The sequence below is a fragment of the Nicotiana attenuata genome, chromosome 3 (assembly GCF_001879085.1).
Source record: "Nicotiana attenuata strain UT chromosome 3, NIATTr2, whole genome shotgun sequence".
Taxonomy (NCBI): domain Eukaryota; kingdom Viridiplantae; phylum Streptophyta; class Magnoliopsida; order Solanales; family Solanaceae; genus Nicotiana; species Nicotiana attenuata.
Genome location: NC_031991.1, coordinates 8,113,138 through 8,134,340, shown reverse-complemented (window position 1 = coordinate 8,134,340; position 21,203 = coordinate 8,113,138). Strand labels below are relative to the sequence as shown.

Genomic DNA, 21,203 nt, shown 5'->3' with positions numbered 1-21,203 from the left:
TAGAATTTTCAGATCTCCGAACCTCTCCCCCTTTGCAAGGCAAGAATAGCATGCCTTTATAGGCAAGCCATTAGGGCATCCTTGCACATTTATTTTTTTGCCCCCTTTAGGTCCTTTTTAATTTAGCTTTTGCTTAAAAGTCCCTAAAATCTTGGCTTGTCACTCAAGTTATACTACCCAAAAACCAGAAATTGACATTCAAACCCCACGCTAGAAGCTTCTAGGGGCTTCTATTTCAGTTACTACAAAATTTCCTAACTTAAACTACCTAATACACCCTTAAGACCCCCTGAAAATTACCTACCACACAAGCCCGGGTCAACTGACCCAAACCAATGGGTCAATAAGCCCAAATTAACTTCTGCTTGGGCTTTCGATTCTCAGAAGCCAATTAAAGATGGACAGAGAATCTTAAACTAAGACTGACCCAAGAATTCCACAAGAAAAAAAAAGGGCCCAAAACCCCCAAAAGATGCAGTTAACATAACAAAAACAAATGAACTAATTAATATGCAATCAACTAAATTGTGGGCCTAATTAAACAGGTGACTTAAATAGAAGAACAAACAGAAGAGAGACAGTGAATTATGACGTCTGAAAATCAAATTCTCACAAAGAAGAAGAAACTAGAATGGATGAAGAATAAGTTGAACTAAACGGGTTTCAACATGAATGAATTTAAACAATTAGGTTAAAGAAGTAACGAGGAGGATGATGGAACAATCAAAGAAAGGAATATACAGGAGAGGAAGAAAACCTACCACATCAGAGCTTAAGACCTTGCAGGAGACCCGGCTAATGTCAATCTTCTGCCGACGTTAATTTTGTCGAGTCCCAGCTTCGAAGCTATAAACCTGACCTGATGGAACCTGACTTGGATCTTTTGAAGGGTCAATCTCGGGTTTAAGTCTTGAGATGCTCTGGTAAAATTTGAAGGAAAAAGGGACGCAGGCTAGGGAAGAAAGGGTCAAGGAGACTCTGGGGTATCATTTTGGTGGTTTTGGGGTCAGCGCCGCCACCGGAGAAAGTGGGCGGCGCTAGGGTTTGGGATTTCTGATCTGGAATTAGTGGAATTCTAGTTGGATTTGAGGTGTAAGAAGTGGATATTTGTGAAGAGGGGATTGAGGAGAGTATCTGTTGCGATTTTGGCAAGGTTTGGAGATCAAACACCGCCGCATGGCGATTTCCGGTGGCGGCGGCGGTGGTAAGATATGAAAGTGAAGGAGACGACATAACACTGGGGGTACTAGGTTAATACTATGCCATTCGGACACGTTTAATTAAATGGGGGGAAGTGATTGAAGCCTTTGGATGAGGTAAACGAAGGGCCAAGATTAACTGGTCACAAATTAACTCAAAACGACGTAGTTTCCCCCTATACTACGTCGTTTCGAGAACTTCAAAGACGTGGGGTTTGGACCGGGCAATTGGGCTAGTTTTGGGCAAGATTGGGCTGGTTCTTTGGGGTTTGGCTTGGGGCTGTGGAATTTTAGTGACTTTTGGGCTTAAAATTAGATTTTGGCCCCAAAATTTGGTCTTTTATCAAGACCATTCTTTTATTTTATTTTTACTCTTTTCTTTTGTTTCCTTTTGTATTTATTTATTATTTTATTTTTTTTTCGATTTTATAAAATGCTAAAACAAAACAAAGACCTAATTAAACTATTCAACTCCTAAAATTATTTAAAACTCTATTTAAAGATAAATGCAACAATTAAATTAAAAAAAATGCAAAGAAACTATTTTTTTGCAATTTTCTTTAAATTTTGTTCTAAAACTAATTAATACCTAATTAATCCTAAAATTATGAAATTAAATCCCTAGATGCAAATGCATACTTTTTGTATTTTCATATGAATAAAAATGCAACCAATTAACACAAAGATTTAACAAAAATTCACAAAAATTATAAAATAATAAAGAAATCAATTATTTGAAACTTTTGGAATTAATTTGCTTAGGACAAAAATCACGTGCTCACAATGCTAACTTATGAATTTATTTAACGATTTGTAGGTAAATGATCCAAATAATGGTGTAAATCAATTTTTGAAAGATGTATCTTGGGGACCTGGGGCTGAGGTCACAACCATGTCTAAGTACGTTGTGAATGGTTATAAGTTTCATACAGAGGATTGCTCTAAAAATTAAAATAGCAACAACAGTGGGGTGTGGGTTCAAGGTGGTGATGGCAACCAAGATGGAGATATTGATTATTATGGTGAGCTCAAAGAAATAATAGAACTAGAATATACAGGTTGGACAAATAAGAAATTGATACTCTTTAGATGCAAGTGGTTTGACCCACATCCAACAAGAGGTACAAGAGTACACAATCAATACAACATAATTGAGGTTAATCATACGAGAGAGTATGATCGCTATGATTCTTTCATAATTGCACATAATGTTAGGCAAGTGTATTATGCTCCTTATCCATTGCGGCGAAATAAGGCTGATTGGTGGGTTGTAATATAAACTAAGCCTGTAGGTAGGGTAGAAGTCGAGAATGTGTTAGATGTTGCATATCAAAACGATATCTCCAGTGTTCACCAAATAGCGGACGAAGTTTTAGAAAATGCTTTGGAACATCCTGAACACATATTGGAAGAAGTTGATATGGATGAAGTAAGAATTATAGAAAACGAGGAAGAAGAATCAACTGATGAAGCTCAAACTAGTGAGGAGAAGAATTCTCGGAGGAGGAACTATACGTCGATCAGCTTTAAAAAGTTGGTTTCTTTAATAACTCATGTTATAGCTAGTTTCTTTATATGTTTCAATCTAACTTTGTATTATGTCATGCAGATGTCAGGCAAGGGTCGAGGTAACAGTGATCCTACTGGTTCTCGGGGTAGAGAAAAGCCTAGGAAACAAAAGAGGAGGGTAGAAGGTACTACTCAATCCGTTCCTGCCTCTTCACAGATGCCTGTGCCTGTGCCTCCACCCTAGGGCTATTCCGAGCTGCCAGCGCATGTCCAGCCCTACACCTTCGTGCAGACGCCAGGTCTTTCTTCACAGGGCCATAGGACTGTACGACCTACATACATTCCACCTGTCTCACATCCACATAGATCGCATCCATCAACAACTCATGGATCGCATCGATCCATGTCACATCCACATGGATCACAGCCATCCGTGTCACAGCCACTCGGGTCACAGCTATCTGTGTCTTATCCACTTGCGGCCCATACAGCTGTGTCGCACTCACATAGCTCGCAGTCCCAGGGCTCGCAGCCATGTTCATCTGGGAATCCATCTATTGCAGGCCTTCGCCTGCGAGATACTAGCTCTGACCCCCCTACACCTTCCACACATGTCTCCGATGTACATGCTTCGGACAATGATGCTGCTAATGACGAGGAGGTGCATTATGATGAATATGGCAGGATCATCATAGTCCCTGAGGGTGACGGGTAAGAGTTATTTGTTATTTTAACTTTTTTTGTTTAGTACAGTTTTACTAAGATATTAATGTGTTTTTTTTAATAAAATTGCAGGTTCATCCCTAGTAATGTTACTACAAGGATCATCACCAAAGCCACCAGAAAGCTTTATGATGGTCCTTATGCGACTTGGAGTGAATTCCCATTCGCTCTCAAGGAGGCAATCTTCAATCAATTTAAGGTATAAATATTCTTTGAAGCAGTATAATCATTTATTAGCTTTTAGCTAATATTATATTATAAGCAGTTAATGCACTTAACTTTTGAATAATTATTAGCTAATAAAAGCTAAGTATAATATATCGAATATAGATTTTATGATATTTCCATCTAAATATGATATTTCCATATAATACTTGACTTTTGAAATACAGAGCAAGTGTGTATGGGAACACCGCTATAGCGCGGAAGTGGCTGCAAACTTCCATCTCAAAGCTCGAAAGCGGTTGTCCCATTGTTTCTCCAAAGCTAGGCAGTTGAACCAGAAGCCTGGCTGGATGCTTCAGGATTTATGGGATGATTTGCAAAGGCAATGGCTTACAGCAGAGTTCTTAGAGAAGAGCGAAAAAGGAAAGAAAGCCCGGGCATCTGAGAAGGGAGGATCCTTGCACACTGGAGGTGCGGTCAGCCTAGGGACGATAAAACGAAGAATGGTACGTAATTGCTTAATTTACTTTAATTTTCTTAGTATATGTATTCTGTTTATTAACTAAAATTTATGAGTTTTCAGGAAAAAAAGTTGGGGCGTCCGATGAACCAAGATGAGCTCTTCAAGGAGACTCATATTGTGAAGAAGAAGAAAGAGACGGACCAAGAAAGGTGGGTCGAGGGCCGAGCCTCGACTGTACATGTAAGTTTTCACTTTTCATTAAGAATTTTGATTTACTTTTATATAAATTTTGAAATAGTAATTCAATGTTATTTTTCTTATAGGGTCGTTTCACAGCTGAAGTGGAGCAATTCATACGCAGTCAGCCACCTAATGAGTCTGGCGCGCCAATCCAACTATCGGACGAGGATGCTGAGAGAATGTGGACGCAGGCTGCTGGCGGTCCAAAAGGGGGGAAAGGTATACGGGCTTCCTAATAAGAAATTCCATCGCTATAAGTGTGGAATGCAAGGAATAGGGACTTCCTCCCAAGCCGAGCAACTTGATGGGGAGAGCCTCTCTTCTATGCGGGAGACTGTGGCAAAGCTCACATCCGAGCTAGAAGCCGCCAAGGAGAGAGAAAGGCTTAGAGATATGCAGTACTCTGGCATGCAAGCTCAGTGCAAGGGCATGCAAGAGCAGATCAAAACTCTCCTAGCTTCTGGCAATTTTCCAATTCCCCGGTCTCGTGAGTCATCGCCAGAGGCTCGCCTTCCCCATGCTCATTCCTCCCGTCCTCCCCGTGGTCATTCTTCCCATCATCGACAAATAGCCCATTCTAGATACCGTCATGGTGAAGAAAGTTCATCACACGGTGATGATAATGATGTAGAGAACAAACTTTGAACTTATTAGTTTATGCTAGACAAATACAATTGGTTTTCGAATGGTTCTGTAATAACATTAACTTATTAGTTTGCTAATTAGCTTAAAGTATAAAGTTCTATTGAACTTTATACTTTGTTCGTTATAATTGTTGTTGTTGTTGTTGTTGTTGTTGCTTGTTGTTGTTGTTGCTTGTTGTTGGCATATTTGCCTATTTAGGAATTTTGGTAAGCTGGCAGGTGGTGTAGCTGCCAAAAGAGGCAGTTCCTGCCAGCAATATACCAAGAAAAGCGACCAACTTTGGTCGCTATTTGGTCGCTTTCTATTAAAAAAAAAACAATTTTTTGTGAAATAGCGACCAACATAGCGACCAAGGTTGGTCGCTATTTAACCCAGATTTCCCAAAAAGCGACCAAGATTGATCGCTATTTACCAGAAAATTAACAATTTCTGGAAATATGGCGACCAGGGTTGGTCGCTTATTAATAAATAAAAAAATTAATTCATGTATTTAGCGACCAACTTTGGTCGCTTATTAAAAAAAATAATTAAAAAATTTATAGTATAGCGACCAACTTTGGTCGCAATTTTCCAGATTTTAAAATATAATATTTCGTATGCAGACCAAAGTTGGTCGCTACTTTATAATTAATAATAAATAAAAAAAAATGAAATTTACAGAAATGTGACCAACTTTGGTCGCAAAATTTATAATATTAAAATAATATAGCGACCAAAGTTGGTCGCCAGTGTCTTTACCGGAATATTTGGTCCTTTGACTTTAGAGACCAAAGTCCAACTTTGGTCCCTAAGGTAAAGGGACCAGCTTAATATCGACCGGGCACGTTTGATCGCTTTTTGGCCAATAAGCGACCAACACTGGTTGTTTTTTGTGGTCGTTTTTTTCCGAATTTCTAGTAGTGGTGCTTATAAATGAATAATTTTATGATATTTCAGAGTAACAAGTAGAAAAAAAATAAAGATTTTCATGATGATGATGAACAAATAACAATTGAAATTAGAATGTATACTGTTATATGATAAATTTGACATAGAAGATGGTAGAGAGGGAGTGGCAGACCTTGGGCCTTTGTCCAGGTTATGTTGTTCTTTTGTTATGCATTGTACAGATTACTTGGTAAATAAAATATATTTACTTAAAAAAATAAATTATAAAGTATTCTTATTTTTTTGAATCATATTTTATTTTCAGGTTGTTTGTATTAAAATTATTTAATTGTGAAATTTAAGTTTCATCCAAAATTATTAGATGATTGTGATTTGTTTCCTTTAATTTCATAAGTTTTTCTTATTGAGCACATTGCATTAAGAAACAAAATTCAATTAGGATTTCGTTAAAATAATATGATCTAATGTGTTCAAATAAGCTAGATCACAATTTATTATGATTAATATTTCTTAATATTATTTACATATCGTGGGGGTTCTAATTCTAGTTTAAATAAAAGTTCTAAGAATTATGCTTCTATATTATTTTTTAATAGTTAAAATTATTTTAAAATGTCTGATAGCTATGCCTCCTTTATCTTTTAAAATACTTCTTTTTTAACTTTACGTTATGAGAAGTATCCGTAAAAACTGCATTCAGTTTCCCAAGGGATAATAATGAGAAGATAAATAAATACTACACACAGATTAAACTTTAATCAAATGGTACCCCGAACTAAATGTTTATGTGTTTTCAAGCAAATGATGAGATGTACATTAATCAAGAATTATTCCATTAAATTCCCAATTTAAACTCCAAAATCCAAATCACCAACTCAATAAGCAATTAATCCTTGTTGTTTAAGGTTGGCAATTATACCTAAACTTTATTTTAACCAAAAAAGTGGTATCAATTTCAATTAAAAAATATAATTAAGGGGTTGAACAGCTCAGATCTTATCCTCCACTTTCTTTCTTTGGCCCATAGTCAACCTCATTGCACAAAACAAGAAAAAACTGATAATTGCACTTTTGATCCCTTAGTTATTGTTAAATCCTGATTTTAGTTCTTGTAATAGTTGGCTTAGCAGATTCAACCTTTTCCCTTTTGCTACTAATACTATTATGAGAACTACAGAATATTTTTTACTAGCTAGCAATAAGCATAGGAGAGTATGCACCACCAAAGGATGTGGTGTAGTGGATGAGACTGTTCCTTCCTTAACCAGAGGTCTCGAGTTCGAGCCTGGGTATGGAAAAATCCTTCGGATATAGTCGGGCTTCAATGCGGGTACCGAACATTGGGTGGGAAACCGAAAAAAAAGAGGAGAGTATGCATTGTAAATATCAAAGGGAGCTTTAATCTCAATACAAACGGTTCTTTGTTAGAAAACTCTAAGGTTTGAAGTATATACGGAAGACTACTGCGGAGATTGAAAATAATAGTGGAAAATAATATTTTCCCTAAAATCTATGTGGATACTAAAGAAATAACAAATTTTCTTGGCAAGTTAGTGATTCGTTAAATAAAATTGACGAGTAGAAGGATCAAAAGTGCACATATTAATTAATTAAAAGTTAATCATGATTAATCAAATATTATAAGAACCAAAATGAGAATATGTCCCTATTTTGGGGAGTAAAAATGCAAAATTCCAATGTTATGGGATCCTCTAAGGTGGCAATATGGGGGCCTTCTTCAGTACATTAAAGTAATCCAAAATTTCAAAGTCACACCGTTTTCTTCTCCGCCCATAGTTTTTCTTCTTCTCCTTCCAGAAATCCCAATGCTCTTTCTCTGTTTTTCTCTTATCACCGTTCTTGAATTTCCCCTGACATAGCCTTTTCTTCCCTCTATAATTTTCGTTTTATCTCTATCGCAATGTTAATTGGTTCAATGGTTCATTCTTTTAGCTTTTCACCTATGAGTTTTTCTTTTACACGCATCTCTCTTAGGTGAAATTACATTTTTCCTGGAGTTTGGATCTCATTGGGATATAGGGCTTACTGTGGATTTTAATTATTGTGCAAAGAACACGTAATTCGATTTATAAAGCTCTATAGAATTGATACCTTTTAGCTGAAATCTGTGTTTTCTAATCTGGGTTTGGCTCAGATTGATTAGAAAAATTGTGTATTTTTTAGAAGGAAAATAAAAAGATGGTGACAGTGAATCTTGGAATGCTCCATTATGTATTGGACCATGTGTATGGTGCGTTATTGCATAGAACAAAAATAAGCCCACCATTCTTTTCTAGAGGATGGGGAGGTACGAAGCTTGTGCTGTTAGAGAGAATGATTAAGCAATTATTCCCTGAAGTTGAAGGACAGAATTGGCCTCCTACATTGGTGCAACCTGTTTGGAAAACTGTTTGGGAATCTCAATCAGCTACTTTGAGAGAAGGGATTTTTAGAACTCCTTGTGATGAGCAGCTGCTTAGTGCATTGCCTCCTGAGAGTCATATGGCAAGGGTTGCTTTCCTTTCCCCCAAATCGACGCCGCCTCATAAGATGGCCTGTGTTGTTCATCTTGCTGGTAATATGCATATGCTATTCCTTTTCTGGCATCTTCCCTTATTTAGTTTCAATCTTGTTGTCTTTAAGCTTTTTAGATTTTATGTATTATGTGCTTGCTGTTGCGGATGCCAACTAGTTTGGGATTGAGGTGTATTTGATCGATTAATTGATATACTACTTGCTGTTACTGCCTGTTAGACTAGTCTAGCTGCAGGTTTTGAGATTAATGCTGATCTTTAGAGTTGGGTTCTGTAGTAGATTGATACTCAAATAGTAGGGAGGAGCAGTTTGATTTCGGTTTTCTATCTATTTGTGCTATTTATATGAGGGAAGCTAGGAAGGGGAGCTTTGGCGTAACTGGTAAAGTTGTTGCCCTGTGACCAGGAGGTCACGGGTTTGACCCGTGGAAACAGTCTCTTGCAGAAATGCATGGTTAGACTCTATACAATAGACCCTTGTGGTCCGACCCTTCCCGACCCCGTACATAGTGGGAGCTTAGTGCACCGGGCTGCCCCTAAACGAGGGAAGCTAGGTGTTTCAGTGTCGTCTAATATATATTCAAGTTAAAGTGTGTAATATTTGAGGGGATGACCGGTGATGTTCATAATCATCAACCTGGTTGAAGACAAAATTTTTTAAGGTGGATTAACGAGATAAATTCTTGCCTTTTCTTTTCTCTTGTTTTCTACTTTTGGCGGTTGTGTCTTTCAATCCTGGTCTTTAGACGACAAAACTTTGAGAGAACATTTTTTTTTATTAAGTTCATCTGCCCATGGATGACAAGAAAACTGCCAATGTAATTGTTAGCCACCATCCTTTCCGAGGGTCTACTTGTGATTGAAAGCTGCAACTATTGTGGGCCGGCATAAGAATGATCAGGAGCTGGTGAACTATGGTCATTGAGGATCATGATACCTGTTTAGACTTCAGTAGGTCACGCCTAGCTTATACCCATAACACGTGTCATATCCAACTCTTCTGCCACTAGTTTGCACGCTACTTAACATTTTCTTAATGGTCCTTATGGGTGCTTAGTAACACAACTTTTTCTTATATGTATCAGTATCATGTTGATATGTGAAGTTTTATATGTTTACAATATTTATTAATTACCTTGGCACCTTTGGGTTGCAATCCTTTTGAAAAATGGGCAGTACAGTACTGGCGAGTTGAGAGTCATTCTTTTGCCTAGAAATTGTGCCAAAGGGGTTTAGAACATGTCATCTATAAGCTAATATGAGATGAGGAAAAGTATGTTAAAAAGAAGTAAAATGTAGTCCTTGTCCTAGATCTACTGTGAACGGGAATAATCTTCTCATGGTTTAATATCGATCTCAATAATTGTATTTGGAGTTCATAGAGAAAATATGTTGATCGGATGTTTACGGTCTTAATGCATATATTTATCTCTAAAGAAGTTAACCGCAATCATTTTCTAAATAATACCAGCTTTTTGTACAGATACAAGAACTGCCATCTTTTGAGATTTAAACAAACCCTTGTGTGGTGAGGCAAAACTTGACATAGTTTTCTAAAACAATTTTCAGTTAAAGAAATTACTTTTGTCCTTTTCTTTGTCATAATATAGTGATATAGTCCTACTAGAATGTAATAATACTCCTTTCTTTATCATCGACTGGTTAGATGCATTTCAAAGAGAAGCAAAAGCTGCTGGCAAACAGATGAATCACAACTATGCAAAAATTATTTAATTTAAATAAGAAAAAGAGAAGAAATGAACAAAGTGTTTACCTTTGTCTTACATATTCAGAACTGTTCTAAATGCATTTATGATGATATCACTCTCCTACCCAACTCCGCCTTCACATTTTACAATGTTGAGTTCTTATTTTTAAGTTTTCCTTCTGCAGGTACTGGAGATCATAGTTTTGAGCGAAGATTGCGTCTTGGCGGTCCATTGCTGAAGGAAAATATAGCAACTATGGTGCTTGAGAGGTAACAATTAATTTCACTGAGTAATGTCTTAGTTTTCTTTCTTTTTCTTTTTTGTTCTTTGAGTATAGAGTTCCTCTTGTTCTGATGGCCCTTCAATGTTCTGCAGCCCTTTCTATGGAAAAAGACGTCCATTGCTGCAGCGTGGGTCAAAGCTCTTATGTGTTAGTGACCTGCTGCTACTAGGACGAGCCACTATTGAAGAAGCCCGAAGTCTTTTACATTGGCTGGACTGTGAAGCGGGTTTTGGAAAGATGGGTATATGTGGACTTAGCATGGGTAAGGCATAATCCTCAATTGAAAATTGTAGCTTTCTATGCATTTAAAGATGAATGGATTATTTGGGCCGTTGAAATACTCAACCTAGATTGACTTGTCGATCCAGTTTGAAAAATATTATCTTGGTTTAGTGTGTGTGATGGTGTGGAGATAGATAAGAACGAATCTCTAGTGGATTGAATTTTACGTGTGCATCTATTGCGAAAGAGTGATTAATGGTTAGTATATGCAATGATTTCGAACAGTTGAAACTGATCCTAGTAGAAAAAGTCTAGAACTTTGTGTATGCTGGGAAAAAATTTAAAGATACTTGGTAAATTAAAGCTGGCAGAGAGAGTTGTTGTTGAGGAGACGGGTAGAGTGGGCGATGCAATCATTGGAGGAAGAGTAAGAAAGAACCTGTTTTTGGGTAATTGCATGTTATGCTGTATGACCTTCTGTTAATGATAAAAACAAAGGTGTATAATCTTCTGCCTTTCTCCTCATGTTTTTCAGGGTTCCTCTACTTTTAGATCTACACTATTATCTGATAAAAGAGATTACAGATGGGATATCAACATGTGTATCTGACCATTGTGCACGTGTATAAAGTACTTGCTAATACATATGGTTCAGAGCATGCATAAACTTCACGTCTTTATAAGAATTTTTTCTTTCGCCAAAAATTTTGGTTTATTTGATGATATCTAGGAGGAGTACATGCTGCTATGGTTGGAGCATTGCACCCCACACCTATTGCTACACTTCCCTTTTTGTCTCCACATTCTGCTGTTGTGGCATTCTGTGAAGGGGTGTTAAAACATGCCACTGCATGGGAAGCACTGAGAGATGATCTTGCCGTGCAGGAGGCTGCTATGACACTTGAGGAAGTGAGAGAGCGGATGCGAAATGTGTTGTCTCTTACAGATGTTACACGGTTTCCAATCCCAAAAAATCCCAATGCTGTAATATTTGTTGCTGCCACAGTAAGTGCTGAATCTCACTTTTTTTTTATCGGTAGTGGTAGATCTTACTTTTTGCATGGTATATTTTACTTGAGAGGGTCTGGAAGCATTTTGGTTTCTCCTCATGACTCCAACTAATGCATATTCCATATCAAGCATGTTTATTCCTGGCAATAAAATGTCTATTCGATACTTATTTATCTCATGTTGGTGACCAAACTAATCCGTATTTAGTAGCAAAAGTACCGACTTGGTTTTGAAATTTTAGCAGAACTAATATTGAACTAATTATTTTTTTTAATCCACATTGTTCCATTTGTCTGAGTGGTGGTGGCGGAGTTGTTTTTTAGTACCTTAATTTTTTTCTGCACAACAGTTTGATCTAGAAAATATATCAGCTTGTTTCCGGATAGTGACAGTTTTTGACTTTTCTTAATGTAAAGAAAGAATGTACTCCTAATATGTTGCCTTGATCTTTCTTTGCCTTGAACACTATACCCCATGATCTAAGTTGCTCGGACTCGGGTGCGGGTGTCCGATACGGGTGCGGATCTAGAGGTCAGATCCGTCATGATCAAAAATTTAAGATTTGGGGGTATGGATCCAAGTATAGATGCGGGTGAGGATTTGGCTAAAAATAATTCAAATATCTAAAAATAGAGTTATAAAAATACATCTAAATTATGAGACATTGTGTGGAAAACTTACGAGGGATTCTGAGAAGGAAAGATTATATTGATCAAGAGGAGAATCCGAGAAAGCGATAAAAGGAAAAGGACTAACATAGAAATTTCTATATCCACGGTATTCCATTTTCTTCAATCTTACCCTAACTTTTGTTTTGCTTACAAAAATCATTGTATCTATCCCGAATTTTTCCGTCGATTTTGGTCAAAGTACCCAAAATCGGTTGACCAGATCCGGTACGGATCCCACACCCACGTCATGTCGACACGGGTGCGGCACCAAAAGTGAAGAGTCCGAGCAACTTAGCATATGATAATGGTAGAGTCTAAGATGGCCCAAAGAAAAGATGAATTGTGGTGTTTCATTAATGCTCCATATGCAACAGTTGAGACTTCCATCTCATATGGCTCCTTCCCGAACTACCTTACCGGCTTTTGCTTTAAACCACTATCCATGCACACAATTTTAGCTTGGACTCACTAATCATTTGATTTTGTGGTGTTGTGCGGTGGTGCTTGCCATGTTGGGAAAGCCCGTTGAGCCCTTGTTTCCTCGATTGCATGTGGAGGGCATAATGTTACAAGTCTAGAACTGCTTTCCTATCTTGAAAGAGCTGTGCCCTATGAAGCAGAAAAGTGTATCTAGGATGCCACTCTAAATTTGTTATTATGACATTAATCACACACACTGCTCTGACTGAAGAACAGATATGAAAACCGTGGATCGTTAATCCTTTACGTTATCTTGTCCAGAAAAAAAACTTACCTGACAACTAATAGATTTAGGAAGGAAACTTTGGAGGTAATGCAGAGCTGATTACATAAGCCATATAATAGTTGAAAAAGAGAAGAGAAGAAAAGAAAACTGAAGTTGTTTAATACATGTAAACCTACTGCTGGAAGTTTATGTGTAACATCCAGTAAACTTTTACGTACGAGAGCAAAGCATGCACACTTTCGTTGCTTTATCAAAATGTTGCGGATAGCTCTCTTTTAGTTTCTTGCTTGTAGGGTTCTTAACCACATGGAATATCATTAACCCTTCTTATTTCAGGATGATGGCTATATTCCAAAGCACTCGGTGCTACAGCTTGAAAAAGCTTGGCCTGGCTCAGAAGTTCGATGGGTTAGAGGAGGACACGTATCGTCTTTCCTTCTCCACAATGGTGCATTCCGCAGGGCAATAGTTGATGGACTTGACAGACTAGAATGGAAGGAGTCACCTTTGTGACATTTCCATAGTTGTGAAAAACACATGTAATTATTAGGTGTTCCATCCTCTCATCCACTAATTCTCACAAAACTTGATACACTGGACCACAGCTGATATTTTCAAAGCATTTGGTGGAAAATGAAAAAAGAGTGCTGGAAGCATTCATCCTTTACTTCTCTTTCTGTTGTTGTATTATTTTAAAGTACAGTCTTTCTTTCTAGCTGTTCAAAAATAATGGAATTATTGTTTAAATTCATCTTCTTTTTTTTCCTGATATGTTACTTTGCACCCAAATTTATTATCAGAAAAGGTTAGTGCACTCCATCTAGGCAAAAACTGTTAGCTTTATTAAAAAAGTTAAGTCATCTGTTTTAAGCATAAATTGTCCTGCGAGTATGTGCAATATTTTCCTGTGAATATTTTCTACATAATTACATATTAAAGTGAAAACTTGGCCGGTTTTATATTGAAAATATTTACAGTGTACTCAATAAATATTTTCTACAGCTTACTTTGAGATGTTACTCTAGGGCTGTGCATAATTTGGTAAATACCAAATTACCATGCCGGAATCGAAAATTTTGGTATTCGGTATGGTATTTGGTTTAAGTTTTTTTTTTTTAAAAGAAAATTGGTATTAGGTATGATATTTAGTAATTTAAAATAAAATACCGAAATTCTGATACCGTACCAAAATATATATTATATTACACAATACATATTATTAATTATAACATAAATATAAAAAATCTAAACTTTTATTTTCCTTTATTCTCTAAGTTCATCAATTAACTCTAAGCAAGTAACAAATATTTCTAATGATCAAATTTATTCCTTTATTTAAAATTTTCTCTCTCTGGGTTACTATTTGTTGGTTTTAGTTGTGTACATTTGAGTACTTAAATTAAGAATATTATAGTTAGTATTCAAATTGAATAAACCGAAGTTATCGAACCGAATAAAAATCGAAAAGAGAAAAACCGAACCATACGAATTTAATTAGGTAGGGTATTGGTATAGCATTTTAAGAACCGAATACCGAAAATACCGAACCGAAATATCTAAATACCCTACCGTACTGACCGATGAACACCCCCATATTACTCAATAAAAGGTTCGTGCACTCAAAGGCTAACCACAAAATCACAAAGAAAATAGGTACATAACAATAATGACACTCAGCTGCGAAGGAGAAGGCTCGTTGATTTTGTTACGTGAAGGGCAAGGCGTGTGTGGATAGCATGTGAATATAGTGGAATTGGTTTTAAGTAGTTGTCATGGACATAAAAGAATTAGGCTATTTTGGTTGCACTAAGTTTCTGCTTTCTCATCTATCATTCTCTGCATTCTCTCCTCATCCCCTCTCTGTTTTCCCTTTCACTTATCTTCCACTATTCCATTGCTATTTTGGCTATTGTAATTCCATTTGGTTGAATCCATACTATCAGTCAATTTGGGTGTGTTAATTGAGTTGTTTCAGTGGTGCTTTTATCCAAAGATCTTTCATCCATTAGGGAGATGAAGGATTCTGCTGCCAAGGTGACGGATTCTGTTGCCAAGGACCTCGCGGAATTTCGAGAAATACTTATGGACGTCGTATCAATAAAAAAGATCGGCACCTTTCAATATTTCCTTAATAAGAAGCATTTATAGTCACACAACGATATATTTCAGACCCCAATTTCAAAAGTTTTACAACCACGCAATGCTATGGCTTATTTAAGACCACATATATCAAAAGTCTTTCCTTCTTTATTAAAGTTTATGACAAGTTAAACTAAGACAAAATAGCTGCACATCCAACCGCTTAAACTAAAGATAGCCGGTGGAGGTATAACATATGTGATATGTTAAAGTGCTTAGGAGGGTTAGCCACTATTCCGAAATATATCATACCCGTTCCTTAACCCACATTACAACCATGAAAAAGTCCTAATTGATTTTAAATCGAACGAGCCTACATTAGTAAAGGTTTACATTAGGGCAAGACTATGGACCAAGTGCATGCAGGTGACTTCTTTGTGAGAGTGAGCATTTATTTCTTTGATATATGTGAGTCCTTAAAATATATTTGGGCATTTGATTCGAATGTGTGGATTCAATTTACTCTCTTGTTCTTATTGAGAGCACATGGTTTCACGAGGGATAGGTAACGTTATTAGACTTCTCTATGATGTGGGTGTTCATGTCATGAGTGCATTGTGACGCCGAGTCGGTTTTTGAGGTTAAGATTGTTATGAGCATGTGATCTTTGTCGTGAATATTTTGAAGTATGGCATTAGTAAAGGGAAGTGTGTGTTGAATGAATATGCTAAAGCTTAATTATTGAATCAACCATAGTCATAGGTATAGTGTGATTTGATTGGTAGGAGCTTAATTTTGTTTCATCTATTATAATTGTGTTTTGTTCGAGAATGAACAAAGGTTTGAGTTTCGGGTGGTGATATTGGACATATTTTTATATGTTTCGACATTAATTTACTCGCATTTTTATCGCTTTTTGGTTATATTTGATATTGCATATGCCCAACTTAGCTTGAATATGAGCTTTATATTTATTTTGGGTGTTAATGAATAATGTAGGTACTTTGAAGATGAAATTTAGAGCAAAATAAAGAAGTAAAACTTAGTTATGCATGGCAACGTAGTTAAAATTTGAGGCATTGGAGATTTATTTAAAGAATTGAATGTGGAACTCTTTGTTCTCAAATTGGAGAATCATTACAAGAGTTTGTTTACCAATAAATCGGTACAGTTGAATTTATATGTGAATTTTAGACAAGTGAACTAATTTGATCCTGAAATAATAAGATAATTGAAGAAATATGCAACACTTAGCCTTGAGATGGAGACAAAATAGCAGAAACAGTGGTACCAGGAGCAGGGCTTCCTGGCACAACAACAATGAAATCAAAAAGCAAGAAGATAAAATTGTATTAATCTTTGGATTGAATATAACGTAAGTTTGTCAGATAATTCGTGTCCTTTACAATGATAACTGAGCTCACTATTTATAGCTACGTCTAGGGAAGGAAGTCCTAGGATCGTGCCTCTATTTAATGTCAATTATGAGGGTCATTGATGAAGATGTAACGGTGAGTATAAATGCCAAATTCCTTGTAACGGGCAATAGTACTTAATGCTGTGGAATATTCTCCACTAAATGCTACCGGGCAAAGTGTATTCATTGCATCCTCATGAGCGTTATTCTCTCTGGTGACAGATGGGACAATTGCCTTCGGTTCTGGTCATCCCCCACCTTAGGTTCCACGTGTCCTTTTGAGCGGCCACGTAGCATTGTATATTTTACCCTATACAGATAGTCCCCCTGCTTTCCGGTGACATAACTTTGTGTCACCGGGAAGTTGGTAGAAACATTCTTTTGGCGAGAATTGCTATGATTCTTTCTGAAGGCTTTTGACGGTTGATTAGACGCACGTCTCTCCGAACTTAATGCCCCGAACACGCATCATCCCACGATTAAGCATACCTTTTCTTGGTTATCGAGGTAATCATGGCCATGAATTTAGCCGCCAAAACTTTTTCTTATACGCATTTATCTTCTCCCCTTATACTTCATAACTTTCCAAAACTTTCTGAAATCTTCCTTGTTGTTAATTAATCTTTTATGCAACTCCCTTTAATACGAGAAATTTTTCTTTCATCCCAATGGCTTCTTCTTCAAAGAACGTTAGCTCTTCAAAGGGTAAGAGCAAAGCTGACAACGTTGTTCCTCCAACAGTGGATTCTATCATTCTTAGAAGTCTTGTAACAACAAAAGACTTCGAAGAGAAACTCCCTTCGGCTCTCCCTCGCACGTGGGCTGTTGGCAGGTACCCTTCTTCCATTCGTCCTTCCAGTATTCCTATTGTGAAGGAAGACTGCCGCTTCATGGTTTGGATATTATTGCTCCTAATCTAACGGAGCGAGTGACCCTTCTCAAGAAGGTTTTTACATACTTTTACACGTATCCCTTTACTTTGGGTGCGTTTTCCTTAAGTGGAGAGCTTGACTCTGTCATTGCGGAGTTCTGCCTCCGCTACCAAGTGTGTTTGGCACAAGTAAGTCCTTTTGTATGGAGGACGATTGCTTGTCTTCGGCGTCTGTGCCAGGAAACGGGAGGAGCTATCTTTAGCTCATGTGATGAATCTCTATTCCCCCAAAATCTTCCGTGGGGGAATGATAAATTTCAGCAAATACGGCCATCATGCCCTGTCATCTAGCATGGCTGAGGACAACGACCATGGGTGGATGGAGCGGTTTGTTGTAGTTGCTACCAATGACATCATTCCGGAAACGGCTTCATCCTTTCCAGCCGTGTGGAACCGCACTCGTAAGCTTTTTGTTTAATATTTAGTTGATTAGGGATTCTTCCATATCTGTATTGATCCTTCATTCTACGCTTGTTTCAGCAACTCGATAGGTTCCGGCTATGGTTGAAGGCTTGGGCCAGTGGGTCCAAAAAATCTTGGACGTCATTACGCCCGAGAACCATACGTGGAAAGAACTGTCCATCAAATACGGGTGGAAGGCCAAAAATCATGGTAATCTAGACTAACCTTGTTTCAGCTTTTTATGTGAGGAAATTGATTGATCCCTTATATCTTTTCTTTGAAATTAGGTCTACCCGCGGGCTCAGTTGATATTCCCGAGGAGGATATTTTGGATGATCTTCCTAAAGCGGCGAGGCTGCTTCGAGCGGCGCTCACTCGAACAGGTCTCTCCGGGCCTGCTTCGGGCGCATATGTTTCATTTCGGAGTACCCGGCCGAAGAACAAGCAACCAAAAAGAAGGCGTTCTTTTGCGGTTGGGGATAAGAATAAGAGGGTGAAGACTCTTGTCCCCGAGTCGTCTCCGGAAGTTGTGATGACTAGCCCTCCTCCCGGGCCAGTCATAGACACCGTGATGATCGATGATGATGGAGAAGCTAGTGATGATGGAGCTTCTCTACATAGAAGGTGACGATCCTCATCAACTCAACAGATTGTTTAATTTGTTGAGTTAGTTACACCAACCGAGGACGACGTCTCGGCACTTTGGGGGGAGTTTGATTTGGTAGAAAATGCCAACTCCCGTTTCCAGGCCCAATTGTTGTGCCCGGTACTGCGGGGCTGAGTACCGAGTCCCTGCTGTCTTTGGTTGGAGAGCATCCAACAACCAGTACTGCATTTATTGCAGCTGCTTCTCCTTCACCGCTATCAACTTCATCTCTATCTTCCCCAGCTCTTCCACCAGCAACTGCTACATCATCTCCACCGCCCGTACTTGATCATGAAGAAGATGTTCCTCTTCTTCAGTACCTAGTTCATGGAAATTTGGGGAAAAATTATGCTGCCCCCTCTGAAGATCCACAGGAAAGGGGGGATGTTACTCTCTCGGTCTCCACCGGATGCAACTTGCTATCCCGGCCAATGGAGCTTGCTAATTATCTGAAGCCTTTGGCTTCAGAGAAAGATTTGGAAAAGATTCAGGCTCTCTCGGGAAAGTGCTTGTTGAACAACGCCATGCACAATGCCACATCATTATATTCTTTACTTCTTTTGTTGTTTCTTTTATTTATGTCTAAACATATCCTGAATCTTGCCTTTCTTGCTTTGTAGGCTAACTTTCTTGCTTCCGAGGGCCTTCAGAGGTTGATTCTTGAGAAGGAAGAAAGTATTTTCGCATGGGATCAACTTTTGGCAGAGCGGGAGCAAAGTGTCGCTCGCCTCTCGAAACTGGAAGCCAAAGCCACTGAGGCCGTTGTATTGGAGGATCGTTTGCAGCAAAGCGAGTAAGAGGTGGAAAACCTTAGCCAAGAGACCGCCCCGTTGAGGGTTCAATTTGAAGAAGCTAATGCTAAATTGGTTGAAAACCATTATGCCATTCTTGCTGCATCCGATCGTGAGGCTGCCGCCATTGAAAGACTGAATCATTTGGAGGCAGCCTTGAGTTCCAAAGCTGAAGAGCTTGTTACTATGGGGTGAAATAAGCCCAGCTGGAGGAGAAGCATAAGAGGACCATTGAGCATAATAGAATTTTCAGCTCTACTGTCTGCGACCTCGATGTTAGCCTCAAATTTGTTCGATCAGTCTGGGAAATCCTTTCTGCCGAGGTAACCCGACTCAAAAAAGAACTCAAGCGCCAAGAGGCTTCCCTCATATTTGAGAAAACTTACGCTATGTATAGCATGATGAGTAAAACCTTGGAAGAGGCCAAAGGTGGTATCATTAACTTTGATGCTGAAATTGCTAAGGCATGTGAGCTTGAGTTGGCTGCTAAAAGTGGTCTCCCGGTAGGGCTTGATGCTCCTGGTCCTTTTGGTTCCGGTTCTGAGTTCTCGCAAACTGAAAAAGAATTGGAGGATGATGATGTTGAAGGACAAACTAGTGAAGACCAAATTGTTAAGCCATCGGCGGATACATCTACTTTTCTCGGGGGGCGCGGACACTTCTCTTCCTCCGAGTTCCGGAGATACTACAGTTTAGCTTTTCTTTTCTTTTTCCAATTCTTGTAGCTATGCCATCTTGGCATGTGACTGTAAACTAAAACATCTTTTTTCTCAAGTATTGTTTGAGTCTTTCTTTCGTTTGATTATTTATGCAAGTTTTTTTGCATTATCTTCTTTTTGCTTAAGAATTTTGCGCAAGTTTTCTTGTTTGCATCTGATTATGCCAGACCTTGGGTGTATTTTTTACCCAAAAGCATTTGTATTTCGGGCACAAACTCGTCAAAAATCAACCCTTTATCGTGAGGGTTAAGTATTTGCGCAAGTTTGCTTTTTGCGTCTTTTTGTGCAAGGCTTCGGGTGTATTTTTCCTCGAAGGCATTTTGATTCCGGGCATAAGTTCTTCCGGAATCAACCCTTTTACATGAGGGCTTCTATAAGTATTTGTGCAAGTTCACTTTTTGCATCCTTTCGTATACGACCTCGGGTGTATTTTTCCCCGAAGGCATTTTGATTCCGGGCATAAATTCTTCTGAAACCAACCCTTTAACGTGAGGGTTTTTATTAGAGAGGGCCCTCTTATGTTTACGGTGCTCTTGAAGAGGACGTCTCCTATTCATTACAGCACTAGCATTTGAAGTACTTGTTTAACTTTCAAATGACAAATTTAATTCATCGTTCGAACAAGAAACAAGATAAAAACAAAAGGATCTCATTTTATTCCTTCTATTTTCAAAAATAAAAGTACATAAGCATTTGCTATGCTGAAAAGAAATTGCCATTACTTGTGGCTAATTTGTACAACTTATTTCTACGGGGCTGGCCATGCAGTCCTGGGTCCCGATAATACAACTATGTTTCTGGTTTTCATTCTCCGGTTGACGTGGCAGTCATTATTACCTTATCCTCATATCATTCCCCCCCAGTGTTCGAATGCAAAGAATGCGAATTGGAACACTGGAAGTCTTGTATCTCCAAAGATTCCACTAATGAATTGCTAGATAATCCTTAACTCGGTAACATACTTTACTCCCCTCAGGAATTTATGCTATCGAGCGAAGGACTATCTAATAACCCTCTAGTGGTTTGTGCTCGTGAACGGTCCGATAACCTTTGCTCAATAGCAAACTTAACTTCCCGGTGGGAATTTGCTATAGAGCAAAAGATTACCTAACCGTCCCAGAGTGGACCTTTGCTTGTGTGCCTTTCTATTAAAGGTCTTATTACTGCTGTTGAACCTTTCTTCGTAGTATGCTTTCTATTGCTGCCTTGTTAAAAAACTTGCGAGAAAAAGACGAAGGGAAAAAGAGTAC

At 38.2% G+C, this 21,203-nt stretch overlaps 2 protein-coding genes across 2 annotated transcripts in view; both read left to right on the top strand.

Moving 5' to 3' along the window:
• The window catches only part of LOC109224161 (RNA-directed DNA polymerase homolog), a 13,489-nt gene extending 10,537 nt beyond the window's left edge, over window positions 1-2,952 (top strand). Inside the window, exons 2-4 of the mRNA XM_019388747.1 lie at window positions 937-1,027; window positions 1,116-1,204; window positions 2,809-2,952. Of these exons, the coding sequence (XP_019244292.1) occupies window positions 937-1,027; window positions 1,116-1,204; window positions 2,809-2,952 (324 nt within the window). The remainder of the gene's footprint in view (window positions 1-936; window positions 1,028-1,115; window positions 1,205-2,808) is intronic.
• LOC109223271 (protein ABHD18) lies at window positions 7,586-13,737 on the top strand. Its single transcript, XM_019387513.1, has 5 exons — window positions 7,586-8,407; window positions 10,260-10,344; window positions 10,451-10,620; window positions 11,311-11,585; window positions 13,305-13,737. The coding sequence occupies exons 1-5, from the start codon at window positions 8,032-8,034 to the stop codon at window positions 13,479-13,481; spliced, it is 1,083 nt and encodes a 360-aa protein (XP_019243058.1). The 5' UTR covers window positions 7,586-8,031; the 3' UTR covers window positions 13,482-13,737.

Bases quoted from the DNA above. Each gene is read 5' to 3' on its own strand.
- LOC109223271 (XM_019387513.1), top strand. From the start codon at position 8,032: ATGGTGACAGTGAATCTTGGAATGCTCCATTATGTATTGGACCATGTG. The intron at 8,408-10,259 runs GTAATATGCATA...TTCCTTCTGCAG, and splicing joins CTGTGTTGTTCATCTTGCTG to GTACTGGAGATCATAGTTTT. The intron at 11,586-13,304 runs GTAAGTGCTGAA...TTCTTATTTCAG, and splicing joins TAATATTTGTTGCTGCCACA to GATGATGGCTATATTCCAAA.